A 20,795-nucleotide genomic window follows, 5' to 3' on the forward strand; every position below is an offset into this window, starting at 1 on the left:
AGGAAGGCCTTGAAAATAATAAAAGTCATAAGGCCAAAGGGAAAGAAGCAAGGAGCCAATCAATATGGGTCTTTGCATCTTGGGGTTTAGCCCATTTGATTAAATGCTTATCAATGTTTTGTTATTGTTTGGATGTACTATTATTATGCTTACTATTTTGGCTTTTTAGGCATGTTTAGAGCAATTGTATAAGTACCATTTGGCCTTTAGATTTAATAAAGGCATTTATAATTAAATTAGTGTTTGTGGTTTCCCATATTAATATTAATAATTTCAGATATTATTAATAGTTCCAACATAGGACATTGGTTCAGTGCTGGCTCAGAGGGAAGGGTGGCACCTCCTGAATCGCAATCGCTACTTCCTGCAACATCATGGCTTTCCTGGGAGCTCCACCATCATGTTACGAAGACGAAGCCTACTTCATGAACGACATATAAGACCTCATCCAGACAAATACATAATTGAGAAATTTTCAGTTCATTTCAAAATGATTTTAGCACAATACCTTATAGCATATTAATAGGAAACTGTTCAGGTGTTGGAGGGCAGAACGTAATGGTAGACCACTATACTGGGGAAATGGTAGATCACTATACAGGACCACTATACAGGGGGGAAAAGCAACTTGTAAAGAGCAACAGTGATCGGTATTGTACACAATACTTTTTGGGTCAAATTTACCCAAAAGCATCTATGGGTTAGATTCTGCCATTCTTAGTTATATTGAGAAAGCAGATCTCCTGGACTATTTGTGGAGGAAGGTACTACATGTAGTTAGTTAGAGTGGTGGAATCTGGCCCAAAGACTGAACTTACAGTTTTGCACCCTAACCATTCACACCCAAAATGCTGAAAATGCAAACCACTTGCAGGTGCTAACAAAAGGATGCAGACTTCTAACTACATAATTGTGCCAGCAAATTAGGCAAACGTCTATATTATTTGCATCTGCAAGTAATTTGCATTCTTAAAACTGCAAAGGCAAATAACTGGCACACAGTTTTAGCAGCCTATTTGAAAAGTAAGCCCTTCAATAACAAATGACTCACAGGAACAAAGTACAAACAAGTTACTTTGTGGGTGACATCAAACTGAATGAGCAAATGCAGGATGTACAGGAAGAGAATTAGAAAGAATTGCAGTATAGCACAGGAATATGAGCAGATCAATGGCTCATATATTAAACGTATTAAGTAAAACTGTAAAACCATGAGATAACTAGAGAGAATATAATAAGGGTTGAATATAACTTTTCAGTGGATACCTGTCTGAATATTCCACTTAGAGTAAGAAAGATGTGTATATTGAGTAAATATAAAGCCAAAACAAAATCTCTTCACCTCTTTGTAATAGACCTTCATCTCACCATCTAGAGAGTTTTGGCTCTGGTTATATACAGACTATCTACTCTGTCTAATTTAGAATGGAAGCTCTAAACTCTTGGGGCAGAGACAATGTCTTACTCTAGGTTTTGTACACACTAACAATGCTCAGTAAATAATATTCTTATAGTAAAGTTAGTAATGGAATGCATGTTTTGATTAACTGATATACATGTTATGGTGTATTTGTAGAAAGATCTCCATAGAGAATGTCAAGCAGAGATGATCTCATCAAAGAATCCAACCAGGGATAACTACAGCAATTCCATCCAGGTGGTCATTGAGTGGATTGTGAATAGTAAGCGTCCTTTTGCCCAGATGGAGACTCGCACAGACACCAGCTCCAATGGACACTGGCTATAGTCAGACCTACTCAAGTTCCTTTGTGTTATGGAGCAGCTGGGTAAAAGGGGATGTTAATGCTCAAGCCCACCTGAGCTAAATTTGAGAACAATGAGGATCATGTGACTCTGTGATAAGGGGTATAGCAGACATGGATCCAGGGGAGAGACACGATACTGCAGTGATTTATTGAAAGCTGGAAACCTCGGGCCAGAAAAGGAAGCTGCTTTTATCTACAGGCTGGACACAATGGCACCTTAGCTGCAATTTCTAAAAGTGAAATTGCCTGTGTGTAGTTTTGCTGTTTATTTGGCCATGTCTGTTCAAGGTAAACTGGACTTGTTTGCATACTATAGATCAGTGGTCCCCAAACTGGCCCAGGCTCCCTAGGGGAGCAGAGAGGAACGTTTAGGTGGGGGAGAGATAAATGGGGGGGGAACCTGGGCCAGCCCCCATGGGAGACAGGGAGGGAGCGCTACGCTTCCAGCCCCTCTCTGCCCCTAGATCAGCTCTGCCCCCAGATCAGCTCTGCCCCCAGCCTCGCTCCTCTCCCAGTCCAGTTCAGCCCCCAGTCCTGCTCTGCCTCCAGGTCAGATCTGCCCCCAGTCCCACTCCACTCCCAACCCTGCTCCACCCCCAGCTCTGGTTGTGCTCCACCCCCGGCCCAACTCTACCTTCATTCCCTCTCTGCCCCAAACCATCTCCACCTCTAGCCCCTGCTCCTCCCCCATCCCCGCCTTCAGCCCATGCTCTGCTGCTGAAGAAGCCTTGGTTGTGCAATAATGGAGGGGGGGGCGCAGCCATATTCCGTTAATGGTAAGGCGAGGCAGGGGGCGACTGGAAAAGTTTGCACACCACTGCTGTAAATAAATAACTTACACTAGGAGATATCCCAAATCTTTGCATCATTAGCTTTTCTTCCTGACATTCTCCAAAGATCCAAATCTGCTGCTACTAGTCAGCAAAGGGCCAACAATATAACACATTTAAAATTGCTACCTTTTTCACATTGCCGTATAATGTCAGTCATAAAACTATCATAATTAGAGCCTGATGGGCTTGGCTCCCCAGTCTAGTGCAGCAGTTTAATTCCAGTGTAATTCCATTGATTTCAGTGTAGTTATGCCAGCAAAAAACTGCTGTAACAGAGTAGAGGATCAGGCCTTTGCTAAAAAAAAGCAGAGGAAATATTGGAAAATACACTCTAAGCAGAACCATTGAATGCAAGCCAATAGACATTTCTTTAACATTATGAGAGGGATTTGTTAAACTGAGTTTAGACTGCTGAATCTAATATGAGGGCATTAAAAGGATAGAAAAAGGTCTAGAAAAGGGCAACATGATTTAGGAGGATTAATTAATACAGAATGGTTGGAAAAACGAGGATAGCACTTGCTACTAAACTGACCTTTTGGAAAATATACGATTGAAATCTTCAAGTAGCTATATAAGGATTCTTTAAATAAGCTCTAAAATCAAATGGAAAACCCCAGGACCTAAGGTCATGGACTGAAAAATTGAAACAAGGGAGGTAAAATGCTTTCATGCAGAGGACGGTGAACTTCTGAGAGCCTCCATCAAAGACAGATGTAAAAGCAGGTACAATAGACATGTTCAAAAAAGAACCTAATGGTTACTTAACATTAAAGACTATTACAGGAGTTCAGTGAGGAGAGACAGCACTTAGGTACCTAGTTTGTACCTTTTCAGGCCATAACAATTCAGTGTTTTGCTAACTATTGAGATTTTATCATGCACCTTGTGTTATCTGGTGTTTTTCTTAAAGTCCCAGGTCCTGGAGTCCAGTGATTACATAAGAAACTGAGTTAACATTTAAAAAATAAGTAATCTATCTCCTATGATTGTGGCAAAAAAGCTTGAAAGGTGATCAAAGTGCATCATAATGTCTCAATAACACCTGTCAGGGATGGTCTAGATAATACTTAGTCCTGCCATGAGTGCAGGGGACTGGACTAGATGAGCTACCAAAGTCCCTTCCAGTGCTACACTTCTATGAAAAAAAACAGAGAATCCAAACTGGATTATTTTTTAACATCTAATGATTGGCGAAGTGGGGCGGGAGGGTTTGACTCATGGTTTTTGAGTTATGTGGGATTGGCAATACTGTTTGATCTCAGGTGATCAATGAGAGTCATTATGGTCCCCATCCTGCAAGCACTCTGAATGTGGAACTCCTATTTACTTCAAAGGGATTTACCTGCATGGATGGCTTGCAAACTCAAACCCTAGAGGTCAACATTATTTGTCAGTTTTGCCCACTGTATATATTTAAAAGTGTTGCAGCCAGTTTTGTTTGAAAGACTAAATTGATGTTGACATCTTAACATGTTTGGGAAGGTGGAAGAGGCATATCTGATAGTATTAAAATGGAAGAATAAGAAACTAAAAGTCACAGCTCTGTTACTGTTTGTCTTTTCTCTCCAAATACTATACTTCATCATTTCAAACTCAACACTGTTCAGAGTAACTCTATTATCAGAGTTTTAAAATGGTCACCCTCACTAGTTTAGACTCCTAGCTAATAGCAGATGAATTTAAGATGAAGTATAACTTACATTTTGTTCACTCAGTCTGCATATGAGATAAGCTTTTTTCAACATTTACAGTTGTTGTGTGATCATAATGACACAAATTGCCCAAATTATTTTCAGATCAGGTAGCTGCTATTAGTTTACATAGCTGCTATTTCATGTGAAATTTTCAGCAGACTCAACGATTGTTCCCCAAAAGCTGTAATTTCCCCACTATCTGGCAAGTGATAAATGCAAACATTATGGCATGGAGACATTTTAGTCATGAGTCCTCTTCCACTTCTTCATAATTTACTCTGGTATTTTATTTCCTTGATTTGAACTGATACTGTAAAACATACCTGAAAACATACCAGGCAAACACTGTATGCAAAAATTATGCTGAGAGTTTAAGTATTGGAGGTTTAGGCCCCAATGCACTACTCATACGCATAAAGTGATTAATGCATAAATGTTTGCAAGATCAAGGCCATAGACTGATATTAAAGTTGCCCACTAACTGTACCTGTGGCCACAATACTCACTGTAACCAGTGATGAGCTGCCAAAATTTTAATAACCGGTTCCCTCCTCACCCTACGAGGGGGTCGTGGACCACCCCCGCCCCCTGGAACTCCTACCCATCCAATCCCCCATGTTCCTTGATGCCCTCCCCCGGGACCCCTGCCCCATCCACCCCCTCCCCTGTTCCCTGACTGCCCCCAGAACTGGGCAGGAGGGTCTCGTGGGCCACTGTAGTGGGTGCCCACCGCACCCCGCCCCTAAGAGCCAGAGGGACCTGCCAGGGGGCGAGGTGGGGAGTCCCGGCAGTGCTTACCTGGGGCGGCTCCCAGGAAGATTCCAGCAGGTCCCTCTGGCTCCTAGAGGCAGGGTAGCGTAGCTATGGGGGGAATTGGGGGAGTGGCTGCTCCCCCCACCGATCACATCAAAAGTGGTGCCTTAGGCACTGACTCCCTGGGTGCTCCGGGGCTGGAGCACCCACGGGGAAAATTTGGCGGATGCAGAGCACCCACCGGCAGCTCCCCGCCCTGTGCCTGGCCCCAGCTCATCTCCGCTCCACCTCTGCCTCCTCCCCTGAACACGCCGCCCCGCTCTGCTTCTCTGCCCCCCCACCCCCGGCTTCCCGCAAATCAGCTGTTCACGCGGGAAGCCGGGGAGGGCTGAGAAGCAAGTGGCGGCTTCGCGCTCAGGCCCAGGGAGGCGGAGGTGAGCTGGGGCAGGGAGTGGTTCCCCTGCATGCCCCCCGGGTTACATGCTGCAGTGCGGGCGGCCCTCCTCGCGCCCCCTCCGCCCCTGCTCACCTCTGCTCCAGGGCCTGAGCATGAAGCTGCCACCTGCTTCTCAGCCCTCCCAGGCTTCCCACGTGAACAGCTGATTCACGGGAAACCTGGCGGGGGTGGGCGGAGAAGTGGAGTGGGGCGGCGCGTTCAGGGGAGGAGGAGGAGCAGAGGTGAGGTAAGCTGGGGCCAGGCAAGGAGCTGCCGGTGCGTGCTCTGCACCCACCAAATTTTCCCCGTGGTGCTCCAGCCCCAGAGCACCCGCGGAGGTGGCGAACCAGCTCCAGCTCACCACTTACTGTAACCATTATGTTTACAATCTCTTTCATGACAGCACCATCACTGCTGGCAGGGCTTCTGGAAATGACACTAAAGCAGTAAAGAACCAACATTTCTAACACTGTAATACAATGGTATCAAAAGATGCTAGAAAATCAGATATATTGCATTTTTCAAGAGGTTTGAGAATATAGGAATCCCTCAAACAAAAAGTCCTCTATGCAGTCAGGTATCCTGTGTCCGATAATAGTCACAGTTTGAGCCAAATTAGTTCAACCATTTTTGATGTATTCAAGCATGGACAAAATAGATTTTTCCCCTTTATGTTCACATTACACAGTTTGCAGTTAGATAATTTGAAAACAAATAAAAACATCAACATTTCTTGTACTGTATAGCTCTTTCAGATCAAAAGCTTAAGCCATGTTTGAAAAGAGTTCTGCAGTTTTAAAGTCATGAGTATTTAAAATAAAATTGTGAGCACTTACAGATTTTTTTTTATCTTCTAGTTTATTTTCTTTTTCCTTTTTTTTTTTTTTTTGCATGACACAATTCCGGCCACATATGTCAGTCTTAAGCATCCGTCACTTTAATAACTATTGAACAGATTTTCTTTGAGTTTGTTTAGTGTGACCAGATGGCAACTATTACTCCCGCTCCCCCGTCCTGATTTTTCATGCTTGCTATCTGGTCACCCTAGTCACAACGGGATCAAACCAAGTCACGTCTGAAGAACGCTGATTCAGTAGGTGTAAAATGATGAACACTGGAAGTCAGTAAGGCTGTCCTGAACTGCAAGGAAGGAGTCCCACATGTAATGGGAGTGATATGAGAGAAGGCATGATGAGGAGATAGGAGAAGAAGATAAGAAGAGGCACTCAGATGTGAGGGCTAGTAGGTTGGGAAGTGGGGGAAAAATAAAACCTGAAGCGTAGAGGCAAAGGCAGAGTTATGCAGAACCTTGAAGGGTGAAAAGTCTGAATTTGACACGGAAAATGAAGGGAAGCCAGTGAAGGCTAAACAGGGATGAAAGCATCACTCTGAGCAGGAAGATTATTTTAGTGCCAGCATTTTGAACTGACTGACCTCATGTAAGGAGACAAGCAGGAGGAAAAGTTGTCAAAGTCAGAAACAGAAGGAGATGAAAGAAGAGATTTTAGAGATTGAAGGAAGAACTGACAGTAACTGGTAGCAGTCTGGATTTGAGGGAATGGATTGGGCAGGTAGAAGGTGGCAAGGGAAAGAGGAATCAAAATCAACTCCAAGGTTTCAAGTCTGTGTTGGGAGGATAATGGAGTTTTGAATGGAGAAAGCAGGGAGAGGACACCATTTAGAGGGGAAAGATGCGTAATAAAGATCAGTGGCAAAGAACAGCAATAAAAAATGCAATGAGTTTAGATTATAAAAGTTCTTTTCCATTTGGTTTAATGTTTTTGGCAAATTATTATTACTTTTTAATTAAGTGAATTTAGTGCTGGTGAAAGGTACCAGATTGATTCGAAAGGACTGGAGACAAATTATAAAATCGCATCAGGTTGTTGTTAGGTAATATGCTGCACATTATTTGTTTGGTTGGGTAAACGACTTGCGATGTGGTTTGTCCAGTACTTGTAAGCAATTACCCTTGTAAATTGGAAATGCAAATGGCTAGAGTTTCATTTTCTGGTTATGGAGAAATAGAAAATCCTTGGGCAGCCCTGCTGAGTTTATATTGATGTTCAATTTAAATGAACCCCAAATCAATAGTTAATTTGTAACTATAAACGTAAAAAAAGATTAAATTTCTAAAACCCATATAATGAATATTTTTTACTCGCCGCATATATTTTAACAAAGATGGTGTCCCTGTAAAGACAACAATAGCAATAGTGTACCACCACTTTTAACAGGGCTGTACTAATGCCCTGTTTCGAGCATATTCCCAACAATATTCACAGGAGACATGATTCTCCACTACCTTGCATCTTGGGTAGCCATTTACAACTGGCCAAAGTGAGTGTACGTATCAGAATGGCAGTATTTTACACTTCCTTGGCACAGTTGTAAATGACTGCCCAGGAGAGAATCGGGTCCTGAGAGGCAAATTCATGCCTGACGCAACTCCACTAAAGTCAGGCATTCATTTTCTTACTGCGCCAGTATGTGGCCTTTATGCCCCTAGGGGTTCCCAAGAGAGACCCTGTGGTTCATGCGAATACCTGTTTCCAGACGATATGGACCCCAGTTCCACCTGCACAGCCCTAATTTACGTAACGCTTTAATCAGTGAGGGTGCTATTTAAATTGCATACTATTCTGGAGATGGGGAAAAGGGCAAGGGGGTGAGGGGGGATGAGTTTGCCTCTCTGTCTTTCCCAACATTTCGATGGCCTGTGCTGTGTAGTAGATCAAAACAGATGATCTAAAAGTTCTTTCTGGCCTTAAAATCTAAGAAAAAAAATTTCCCCGTTCCAATCTAGATTGCTTTTTGGGGAAAATGGATTACTTCCTAAAACTATTAGTTTGTTTACATATGTTGGAATTAGTTGACTGTCACTGACTAAGTGCGGGATGACCCTTCTATACATTGAGCCACTAATTCCTTGCATTCCTACTACCTCATCTCACATGCAAGTTGCCTGAACTATAACACACATAATGTCTAGTTCAGGGGCCTATGATGCCAGATCATAGCTGAACCATCATCCTGTTAATGTCAAGGGAATTCTATAAAGAAGTGATAAATTAAATAATTTTTCCAGCTCCCTGTGCTACTATAAAAGCCCAGAAATGTGTTTCTTTGTTCTTTTTAATTGTTGTATGTGTTTTTTCTGCTCCACTTATAGAGAGTCGTGGTGTCATCAGAAATGTGGATAACCTCTGATGTCCTTCAAAAGATCCATCCTAAAGTTATACATTGCAATTTTAAAGAGAGTAGCTCAAATCTGGTTTAAGCAACAACTACTCATTGGCCCAGATCCTGGGCTGCAACTACAAAGCATTTTGTGCAACTTAGGAGTGGGAGACATTAATCGTATTTCAAGCTATCTTGGTGTTCCCTGCTCCTCAGTCAATGTGTGCCTTTTGGTTGCTTTAAGTAGCACCAGTTGCCAGTGTTAGGGGGCAGTTGCAGCAGCCAAGCACCACAGGAGCATAGGGATAAACTGACCACATCCCTTGGCCTCTGGGAGAGAAGGGGTTTTGTCAGAACCATCACATTTGCTCTGTGTTGGGAGGGATTGTCTTGTGGCTGGTCACACTGGCTTTCAGGCAGCTTTGCACTGGGAGGGGTAGGTATGAACAGCTCACAAAGCAACCCAGAATACGGCCCTTCAGGTTTAATAAATATTTGTTATAATGTAGGCAGCACATACTTGACAAAAGCTCCTTTTCAGACATTCCAATTGCTACTTCTGTCCAGGTGTCTCCATCATCCTGATCTTCAGAGAGCCAGCAGTCTACAGCCAGACGAATCTCCCGGTCAGAGGTATGGGCCATTCTTTCAAGTCTCACCTCCTCAAGGTACCAGCTAGGATCATTTCCACTGTTGTCATGACCAATGCGGATTTTATACAGTTGCCCAAGACCTTTGAGATTAATCTTGAACAGCAAAAACAGAAAGAGAGTCTGTTATAACATTTCCTTGTATTAGTTCATCTTGTATTGATAACTGTGCTTATAAATTGAGCACACAATTAATATGTGGCCGTGGGTTTGTGCCTCTTGGAAAATGAGCCCTTACTCCATACTGCATGAGACTGTGAGAGTGGTAAAACATGTCAAGCAGTATCTGTGACAATCAGGGTCCAGACACCCCAAGGGGAGAACAGGGGGTCTGAACTCCAAAGAGGAAGAAAGACCTTCATTGTCATGGTACCTAACTGCATAAGTAAGTTAATTGACTACAGTGGTCTATGATATTTTTAGAATGAATAAGGGGATTGGACAATCTGGTCCATTTTTTAGATCTCCAGAAACCATCTCTTTTTGTGGCTGAGGATTCAAAGTTTCTTTTTCAAAATAAAACTAAATAAATATTTAAATAAAAAGGCATTTTCCTATCACTGCTGCATCAGCAGGTACATTTTGCAAGGCACTTTGTCGGCAGGGCATTTTTAACTATTTCTACAACTCATCAGTCTTCAGTGGACCCTTCTATCTTAATTTTTTATTTTTATGTGCGTTGGCGTCAGGCGTTAGCTGTTTCTGCAAGTGCTGACACCCACAGTGTAGAGAATTTAAACAGTAAAACACAACCATTATGCCTCACAGAATATTGCAATATTGAAATAAGAGCCACTTTGTCTGTGGCTGCAGGAGAAGTTTGCTGAGCAATGCAGAAGGCAGCAACCTAAACACAAAAGCAGGGTTAAGCACTTTATAGTCTCTTATCTTCCATGATGGCTTTGACAGCTGTTGATATGGAGAAAAATCACAGAGAACAGTCTGACAGAAAAATACCTGGTTTTCTTTCCCTGTCATACCAAACTGATAGTGTTCAGCATAAAGGCTGGTTAGGGCAAACTAGTTAAGATAAACATGATCCTATTAGTCAGCATCACTAAAAATGATGAGGGCTACATTTTATCTTAAAGGCACAGCCAGCACTACAGAGGACTGTGTAATGATCCTACCCCAGCACTCCTAGAAGCATTATTCATCAAGCAGACATAATGCCCTCCAGGAGCACAATGGGGATGGTTGCCACTTCACCATCTCTTCACAGGATGCAGGTTGTGCTTCCTCCCTACATGGGTCCAGCTCTTAGGATCTGGGCGGAATAGGGTCATGTCCCTTTCCCTCTCCCTCTTGAAAGCTTTGCACTGTCAGTGACACTAGGCTGGCATACCCTGGTGCTTCCTGGGCACAAGGACTACAGTTGTGCCTGGACTCAGCTCTGGGGCTCATGGATGGGGTAAAGATTCCTGAATCCTCTTCCACCTCTCTTGTATTACAGAGCCAAGCCAGGCACAGTTAAAGGCATGTATGGCTTCTAGGACATTCTGACATGTGCAGCTATGGCATTATGTATGACACTAAATCTATACATGTGGCTGAAGTTAGCAGTGTGCCCACATTAGCATCATATGTTTAACCAAAGGTATTACCTGCAGCAGAGATTTATGGCATTTGAAAGTGGGTGGCCAAAACTGACAGAGATATGGGGTATGGTGCTGATACTGAGAGCCAGTGGATGGCAGCAGGCAAAGATCACACAATCTGGCATGAAGGAAGTGCAGGGTATAAAGTGAGCTGGGTCTAACAAGGTTGCAAACCTGTCATCCAGCCTCTAAACTTTAGACTCGTAAGGTGAGGGAGTATTATAAACATATTTAACAAAGTGTCTGAGCTCCGACATTTTGTTGTGAAGTATGTAAATTGCATTGTTAGAGACAGACCTAGCACTTTTTTGAGATCAGTTTAAGCACTGGGCAATGCCTGTTATCTGCGGTGCAATATTGTTAGAGGGAATAAAACAGTTTCAATCCTACAGCTCCCGTACCAGGCTTGAACTCTGGCTCATCTCCTGCATCAAGCTCTGAGGCAGGTGTGAGTTCCATCTCTAAACATGATACTCCCATGACTCTCATTCTTCTCACTGGAGGTGCCTCTGGAGTTGGAGTCACTGATACCAAACCACTAAACAGCCCATCCCTGATATTTTTTTTTTGAACAACTGAAGCAGCGAACTGACTGTTAACCAGTTGGAACTGTTATTGAGAAAGTCTGCAATAGCTATTATTGCTATCTTTGTGTAGTGCCACAGAAGAATGAAGCCATGCCTTTGTCACTGATGTTTAATTTTATTTGTAGTGCTATTAATATCCCAGAATCAATGTCAAATTGAGTGTTTTGTTCAAAGGCAAGGTTAACGTGGGAGACAGCGTTCCAAACTGGACCACTGTGGGAAGCTGTATATTGTGATTCCATTTGGGCAGACCGATAGCACAATGGGGTAGGGAGGATTGGGGAGAATGGGTGGGGACAGCACAGGAAAGCTGACCAAGGAAAAGACAAAGGGCCAGTGTGAAACAGAGACCAGTAAGGGAGCAGGGGAATGATGGGGCCTTCATCTTGATGAGGGGAGTGGACTCTTCCCCATTACTGGGTAAGCATCTGAACAGTCAGACAGACAAGATGAAAAGGTGGTTCAAGGCAAATGAAGGTTGGGAAGAGCTCTATGCAGAAAGGAGAGCCCAGGGCTGTCAAAAGCACGAGGTGAAGATCCTGGAAGTGACTATTTCAGTCTGTTTCCACTAAAGTTCTGTTTAGCTACTCAAATTAATGTTTCTGCTTATATGTGCTGGAAGTAGAGGTGCTCGGGGTGCTACCACATCCCCGGGCTTGAAGTGATTTCCATGATACACAGCGTCTTCAGTTTTGTTCAATTGCTCTCAGCAATTATAAAAATTGTTCCAGCACTCCTTTTTCTGTGCTTTTATAGTGCTTGCAGAACTCCCTGACATTCAGAGTGAAACATAAGGGGGCACAACTTCACTGAAGTCAAATTGCATCCATGCATGCCAACTGTGAATTTGACCTGTAGAGTTAAAAAGCAAACAAATGCAGATGACTTGACAAAACAGCAGAGGACATCTCTATCCGGTCTATTCAGAAAGGACTGGAGCGGAGGTGTTGGAATTTTTGCATGCAGGACCTAATAAACATGCACAGAATATATCTAAAATCAAGTTTTTAAAATTGAAAGGTTTGTTAAAGAGTAAAATTCATGTAAAGTATAGAGCATTGTCACTTAAAAAATGTGCTTAATATTCTTTCCACATTCAATGAGTGGATTATTATAGTGCATTCTTGTGCCAAGAAATTCATGTTCATTTTTTTTCTGGAAACTAAGGCAGGAATGCTAATGACAGACCAAAAATCAGGTTATGTATGATGTTCTGAAAGGACATACAAAAACTTTACAAGTTTAGTCCATCTGTTGTTGTAGTTTGGGGTGGGATCAATTTATCTTGCTGTCAGATCAGATCTCACATCGGTCTCACAGCGGTACTGACTTACTAAAATGTTGCTGTTTGCCAACTGGAATGCTGTCAAACATATGTCAGATTTAGCTCTTGCGGTGCAATGCAGATAAAAATGCTCTCACAATCACACTGTACTGCTAACAATTGGTTTTTTTCCATCTTAAGGACTGCATCTTGAAGTTGTTCCTTCATTTCCAAGGTTGACTAAATCATCTTGAACTACTGCACGAATCAAATGCAAACTGGCATTTACAAATCTACTTCCACACCCAGAACATTTTGTAAGTTGTTGTAAAGTTGACTTGTTTCCCTAGTAACTAAAATGCTCACAAAAACTCTTCTAGTCTCTTTCTATTATGGTACAATGGCTGCAAAAGTAACAGTCAGTTTTATGTGGCGCTTGTCTTTCTGGCATAGCTGCAACAAAAGGTCTCAGGGAGCAGAAAGGATGGGTCTTGTGGTTAAAGCAAAAGACTGGGAGCTAGACACCCAGGATTCTATTCCTAGTTCTGTTCCAGACTTTTTGAGCAATGATTCACAGCCCGTCATGCCTTGGTTTCCCAACCAAGCAGGCTAATAATACTTACCAACCTCACACGGATACTGTGACACTTCCTTCATGCACTTTGAGATTCTCAGGGGAAAGGCACAGTGTAAGGTATTCTTATCTGTTAATATTAAATATGCAGCTTGTTTGAATTTCATTGCGGCCAAGTCTGATTTTCACATAGTTTGAATGACAGAATAGGAATAATGGATGGTTGCTCTCCCATTTGACTTCTGCAAAGCAGGTGTTATTGCTCAGGGATAATGTGACATCATATACAGGTTTCTACTCTCCCTCTGACATGTGCATAGAACCCCTGTTGACGCCAGTGGCCTGGCATTTGGTGATTTAGGTTGGCAAAATGACTGAGCTATAAGAACTTTTCACTCAAAAGCAGAACCAAATCATCATAGAGGTTCAAAAGTCACTTGGTTAAACAGTACTAAAAATGTGATTGCATGCTCTCTCTTTCTGTGAAATCTCCAGGCTGGATTCTAGTAGAGTTTGCATTTGGATCTAGAGCAAAATTCCCCCACCATTTAGTAAGTACGGATTTTTGTTTGTTTGTATGTATCTGGAATTTTGGTGTGGCCCATAATAGCCAAGTATGGATCTGGATCAAGAGCTAAACTTTCACAAAGATCAAGGGTTCTCAGATCTGGGGTTAGAGGTTCCAATTTCTGGGCTAAATATTCTGAACCAATCAGATCCTCCAAACTTTGTAGGGATTGTCTGTCAGTAGTTACCATAACAGGTGTCATGGAATCTCCCCTCATAGAGTAGTGTCAAAGCATCTAAGTCTTTATCTACAGCTCATTTATTTATTTCAATTTTGAAACATTCTTAAGCATAGACTGCCAATTGTGTAGATTTGTGCCAAACTGGGTTATGAGTGCTGAAGGTGACAGGAAGTTTAACCTTATGCAGTCACTGCTCTTGCAAGACATAGTGTCAGCACTTACAAACCTTAACAACATCGCTGTCAGTGCAATGACAATAGAAATCCATTCTCTTTATAATATTTTTCTTCAGTGTTACATGTAATAAGTGCATTTACTAATCCATCAGTCAACATTCTTTACATTTTAACAATATTTTTAATACAACTATGTACTATGCATGGAAATGATGGACAGTACTTCTGCACAGCTCCAAATGGCCAAATTTTCAAATATAAGTGCCTCATTTGCACCTACAATATAATACACATGCAAATGGCTAATGGATGCATGCAAATACATAGTCTGCATACATAATTCATTTTTATTCCATACAAATGCACATTTCTCTTGTTAGTGACTTGTATTACTCTTGGACCAAATTCTGTTCCCACTGAAGTCAATGGAAGCTTTGCCATTGGCTCAGTGTAAGCAGCTTTGGCCCTATATTTTTGATAGTGAAACTTACTGAGATTGCTTATACCTGAAAACTTGATCCTAAACCTTACCTGAGACCTTACTTTATGAATAAAGGTTAACTTATCCTAAGAGGATGCAAGGACGTTATTTATCAAATACTATACCTTTTATGTTTCAAAAAGATCTACATGGTTACTAGTACACAAGTAGTATTCTCACTGAAGTCACTTGGACCTGTTCTCATGTAGCTGAGGGCAGAACTGATTCCATAACATTTAAGGAACTGAAAGCAAAATTAACTAACTCTCATTTCAACAGGAACTTGTTCAGTAGCAAGGTACTTCAATATAAGGATGGATAGTCAGTGCACATGAAGATTCCTTTTGGATAGGAGAGCCATGTTCAGCCTCTCAGATCTGGTGGGGAGAAGGATAAGACTACAGAAAGTATGCTGTAATTAAATACAGGCATTTTGCAAAGAGTTAGCACAGGACAACATTCAGATGAGTCAACACTCCAAGACAAATTCATCCTTTGTATAACTCCCCTGAAGTCCCAGTGCCTAACACAACTAATAGAGTTTATGCTCGACAGGCAGCTGATGAATTTCCCATAAGGCTACATCATCAACAGAATGGCAGAGAAGTCATATGTAATGGCTGGATTCCCAAAAGTAATAGAAATCATTGACTGTGCTAATTTACCTTCTGCAGATAATGAAGAAATCTATGGGAATAGAAAACATTTCCACATTGTGAGCATGCAGCTGGTATGCAATGCCAGAAATATTATAACTACTGTACCGGCAGAGTACCCAGGGTCCGGCTGATACTTGTATTTTCCATGTCTGAACTCAGCCAGATTCTTGAATTGTGGCTAATGAACTTGGCATAGATACACATTAATCTTAGAATTAGGACATGTTGCTGGTACTCCCAGAGAGACTCAGGGGTCTCTGAGCAGAAGGTAATATGGACATATGAGGAATGGGCTGAATCATCACACAGAGATCAATTTGTAAAATTTTCCATGTTCATACAAATCTTGTTCCTAAAATTAGGTCAGATAACAGATACTTAGAATAACTGTCACCATACTGCAGCAGCACATTTAAGCATGGTCTGGTTTCCTCTAGCTGCCCTCCCATCCTCTATCCAGCCTGTCATTAGTCCAAGAGAACTCCCATTCACTTGCTCCGTGTATAGGCTATCAATATCCAGATCTCTATCCACCAGAAATGCACAGACACTATTTGTTATCCAACAAACTAGAAAGAGTGTCTCTCTAGTACCCACTACACATTGGTTATGGCAAGGGCAGGCATTTTGATTCCTCCAAGTACAGCCAATAGAAGAAAGTTGTCTCAAGAATGACACTACTGGAATTACTGTTTTGATTTTAAACTACAATGAGCCATGCTGATACTGAAGGGGGTAGCCAGGGAATTAGTTTGGTATCCAATACTATGATATTGGTCATTGGACAGACGTTCAGCCCCAGCACACCAGTTATGGGGATGTTGCCCCTTAAGGTTAGTGTTTGGGAATTCTGGGAAGTAGACTTCCCCAAGTGGGCCTGGGAGTCTTCAAATGAAATGGGTTCACTGGAAGGAGTATATCACCAGGAAGGGGACTAAAGGATCATGAGGTGATTCTGGAAGAAGTAGATGGAGGTCAATATGTGGGAATAGCAGGATTGGGGCTCTCCACAGTGGCTAAGCAGATGGCCTGTGAACATTGTCTGAGAGGACCTTACCAGAAAGAGCAGATAAGATAGGCTGTACAGAAGCCTAGAAGGGGTCAGGCCAGGTAGGATAACACACACCACTCTACCTATTCTTTCAGCACATACGACCATGCCATGACCATCAACATAGCCAAATGCTTGAACAAGATCATCTTGTGGCTCAAGAACAGCTGGTTGAAGCTGAACTTGAGAAAGTAGAGGTGATGTTGGTGGTCAGAGAAATATATTTTGCACCTTGGCTGCAAACTCTTCAATCACCTTTGGTTGAAAGCACACTCACACACACACACTTGGTCAATTCAGTCCATAATTTGGGACTACTCCTGGATTCCTCACTGATACTAAGCTCTCACATAGCAGCATCTGCAAGTAATGCTCTCTATTATCTCCAGTTCTCTTGGAGACTCCATCCCATCCTGGCCTCAGTTATACATGCCTTTGTCATGTCCCATCTTGACTACAGCAATGCAATATATCTGGACATGAAGCCATCAGCCCTTAGGAAACTCCAGCTACCACAGAACACTGCCGTGTGTCTCCTCAGCAACAAAGGCTATCACAAGTACATCAAAACTGTCTTCCACTCTGTGATGGAATGCTAAACTGTATTATAACATGTGTAAGATACCTTACCTGAGCTGGTTAACAGCCATACCTGTAAGTGCATTAAAGTATCTCAAAGACAACACATCTCTTGTATCTCTCTCCATGATGGAAGATCTGTAGCCAGTCCAAATCTGGTACAGAAGCCTGACCCGCTAGTAATAGCCCTGCAACCTACCATGCACAAGGAGTGCATGACATGGAGTCAGAAGTAAAGGTAGCCTAACTAGTGCCAGAGGAGAACAGAAACAGAAGGGGACAGCAACAAAGGTTGCAAACCAAAGAAAAGAAAAAAGCAACAAAGGTTGTAGAATCAATCTCATCAATGTGCCCCTCTTCAATGCTCCAGAGACCTTCACTTTGACAGACCTTCAGAATGGACAGACTGGAAGTAGCATTTTGCATGTCTATTGAACTCCATCAGGAAACTGAAGAAATACTGGTATTGTATTTAATTTTCATGCTATGGGGAAGCAGGTAGAGCATATCTTTAAATCCTTTGCCTTTACTGACGACAATTGCAAAGTAACTGTGGAGGAGTTCTGGCGATGTTTGATACATACTTCATACATCAGAGAAATGTGGTTTATGAAACGGCATGCTTTCACAGAGAATTCAAGAACCAGGGGACTCTGTTGAAGCTTTTATAAGAACTGTGATTTTGGGACTATAAAATTTGAAAATATGAGAGATAGACTGGTTATTGGGTTTACAGACAAAAGTCTTTCAAAGCAGATACAATTAAAGACAGGTTTAACCTAACACACAGCTACCCAGATAACAAACGAGACTGAGCTACTGAAGCAGCAAAAGAAAAGGCCCGAGCAACTTGAAAATCCTGAAAAAACAGAAACTAGCTTAGAAGCAGTAAATAGATACAGCATGATTGCTAAAAGTAATTATAATAAAACCCCTGAGACATTGAGGGACAAGTCCCAGGCTAACAGCAAAACCTTTCAGACTAAATACACAAGAAGTGGAAAAATTCATAGCTCAAGAGATGAGTGTTGAGCCAAAGGTGCAAGAAGTAGTAAGCGCATAAAATATGGACATTTTGTAGCTATTTGCCACACTAAAGCAGTCAGGGTACTACTGACTACTGCAGATAATCAAGAACCATTGTTTCTGGGATTTATCACATGGGATGACAGAGAGCCTGCCTGGAGAGTTAAACTGAATATTCATGGAAAGTCTATTGACTTTAAAATTGACTCAGGAGCTGACAGACATATCAGAACTGACATATAATCACCTTCAACCCCTTCCAGAGCTGAAGTCACCTGACACAGTCCCAACTATCCCCGGAAGTATTCTGAACTGTATGGGCCAGTTCACTGCAGGAACTAATTACAAAGACAAAAGCTTTGCATTCAGAGTGTATGTGATCAAAGGATCAAAAACCAACAACATTCTCAGCCACAGAGTAGTAGCCATCATTGGCCTAGTGAGAATAGTGGAAGAAATCAAATGGAATATTTGGTGACATTGGACTTTTTAAAGGAGATCCAGTACAAATAACCTTAACAGGCAATAGAACTTGCAGGATTCCTATCCCTTTGCTTCATAAAGTGGATGCTGAGTTAAAGAGAAAGGAACAGATTATGCCAATTATTGGCATAATTGAGAAAATGTCTGAGCCAACAACATGGTACTGGTTATAATGAAAAATGGAAAAATACAAGTCTGTATGAATCTTAAAAGACCTAATGAAACAGCTGAGAAAGAAAAATATATCTTCCCAACACTGGATAAATTCCTCCCCAACATGAAAAGAGCTACAGTGTACACCACATTGGATGCCTTGAGAGCATTCTGGTACCAAAGAGAGTGCTAAATTGACTACATTTAACACACACTTTGGAAGATTTTGCTTTCAAAGATTACCTTTTGGGATTACCAGTGCACCTGAAATTTTCCAAAGAAAGATGGGAGAACTGTTAATGAACACAAATGGAGTTTAATTTTCAGAGACGATATTTTGATATATGAGTCATTGATGGAAGAACACACCAAAACCCTCAACAAAGTTCTAAGCATAATCAGTCAGTCCAGACTAAAGCTAAACAAGGAAATGTGCATCAAGTTTTTGGGACAGACAATAAACAAAGATGGAATCAGTCCTTGCCCTGAAAAAATAAAAGCAATTCAAGAATTGACTGCAGCAAACAAATCTACCAAAACTGAGACACGTACTGCAGATGATAAATTACTTTGGTTGATACCTACAAGATCTTTCTACAGTCACAAAACCACTCAGAGAAGTGTTAAAGTCCAACACATCTTGGCTAGGGAGCCAAATCAAGAAATTGCCTTCAAAAAAGGTAAGAGTAATTATCTCAGTGGCTCCAATTCTCAAGTACTATGATGTGAACAAACCCACCATGGTCTATGTGGATGTAAGTGGCTATGGCCAATTGGTACACTGGATCTGAGTGGAAGTCTGTTGATTTTGCTCTTGCACACTCACAGATGCAGAAAAATTATACGCACAGATTGAAAAGGAGTGCCTGGCAAGAACATGGGCATATGAGAACTTGTACAGATACCTGTGTAGACTGGATTCATTTACACAGGTAACAGGCCATAAACCATTTGTAACCCTAATCAATGGAAAAGACCTGGGGCAAGCACTGGTGAGATGCCAATATCTTTTGATGAGGTTAACGAGATTTAACCCAACTGCTAAATATGTTCCTGGAAAAAATCTAATAGTAGCAGAAACTCTGTCATGGAGCTCAGCATCACACTCAACTACCCGTGAGCTCCAAGATGATGTAGCTTACATGGATGCTGTGGAGGCATACAGATCAGTGTCCGAAAAGAGACTACACCACCTACAACAAGTAACCCCCACAGAAATGCAACTTTTAAAAGTTCTAATTTACATTAGGGCCAGCTGGTCCAAGTATCCAGAGGATACTAAGGAAGTGACAAGAGATTACTTTGTGGTATGTGGACAATTAAATGAGTCAAATGGACTCATAACTACAGGCAACTGCATCATTATTCCAAACACAGTGAGAGGAGAATCCTAAACCTCCATTCCTGAAGGACTCCCAGGACTAATTAAATGCAATGAATGGGCCAACCGGTCAGTGTGGTGGATGGGCATCACCAAGGACATAAAGAATAAAGTATCTGCAGGAGAACATTGCAGAACTAACAGACCAACACAACACAAAGAACCTTTGATAGCAATGACAGACATTGCAAGAAACTAGCTGCAGATTTATGTGAATTCAGAGGACATCATTACCTGGTCATTGTGGGCTATTTTTCCAGGTATGCAGATTCCACAATGGAATTTAAGTCATTCCAAACAAAATATGATTTTGATCATATTACTAGCAGTCCACATTATCCACAAGCGAATGGAGAGGATGAGAGAGCTGTACAGACAGCCAAGGAACTCCTACAGGAGGAAGATCCATTCCTTGCTCTTCTGAGCTACACATCAGCATGGATAGTGGCTACTGGATATAGTCCAGCATAAATCCTGATAGGAAGACAGCTCAGAACTACTGCTCCAACTTTGGAAACGTAGCTGTCTCCAAAGTGGCCAGTCATGAAGAGAGTAGCCAAATCAGATAAAAAAGACAAAAAAAAGCTTATGAACACTTTTATAACAGACATCACTCAGAGAACTGCCAGATCTAGAATCTGATGACTATGTTTGTGTCAAACTGGATGAAGAAAAAGGAGAACCCAGCTGTTGTAAAGAAAAAGAATTAATTGCCCATA

General features: G+C 41.8%; 1 protein-coding gene across 1 annotated transcript in view; it reads right to left on the reverse strand.

Moving 5' to 3' along the window:
- RP1 (RP1 axonemal microtubule associated) overlaps positions 1-20,795 on the reverse strand; it is a 295,040-nt gene that overhangs the window by 151,326 nt on the left and 122,919 nt on the right. The window contains exon 25 of the mRNA XM_073329615.1: positions 9,186-9,411. Coding sequence (XP_073185716.1) covers positions 9,186-9,411 — 226 coding nt within the window. The remainder of the gene's footprint in view (positions 1-9,185; positions 9,412-20,795) is intronic.

This window comes from Lepidochelys kempii, chromosome 2, assembly GCF_965140285.1.
Source record: "Lepidochelys kempii isolate rLepKem1 chromosome 2, rLepKem1.hap1, whole genome shotgun sequence".
NCBI lineage: Eukaryota > Metazoa > Chordata > Testudines > Cheloniidae > Lepidochelys > Lepidochelys kempii.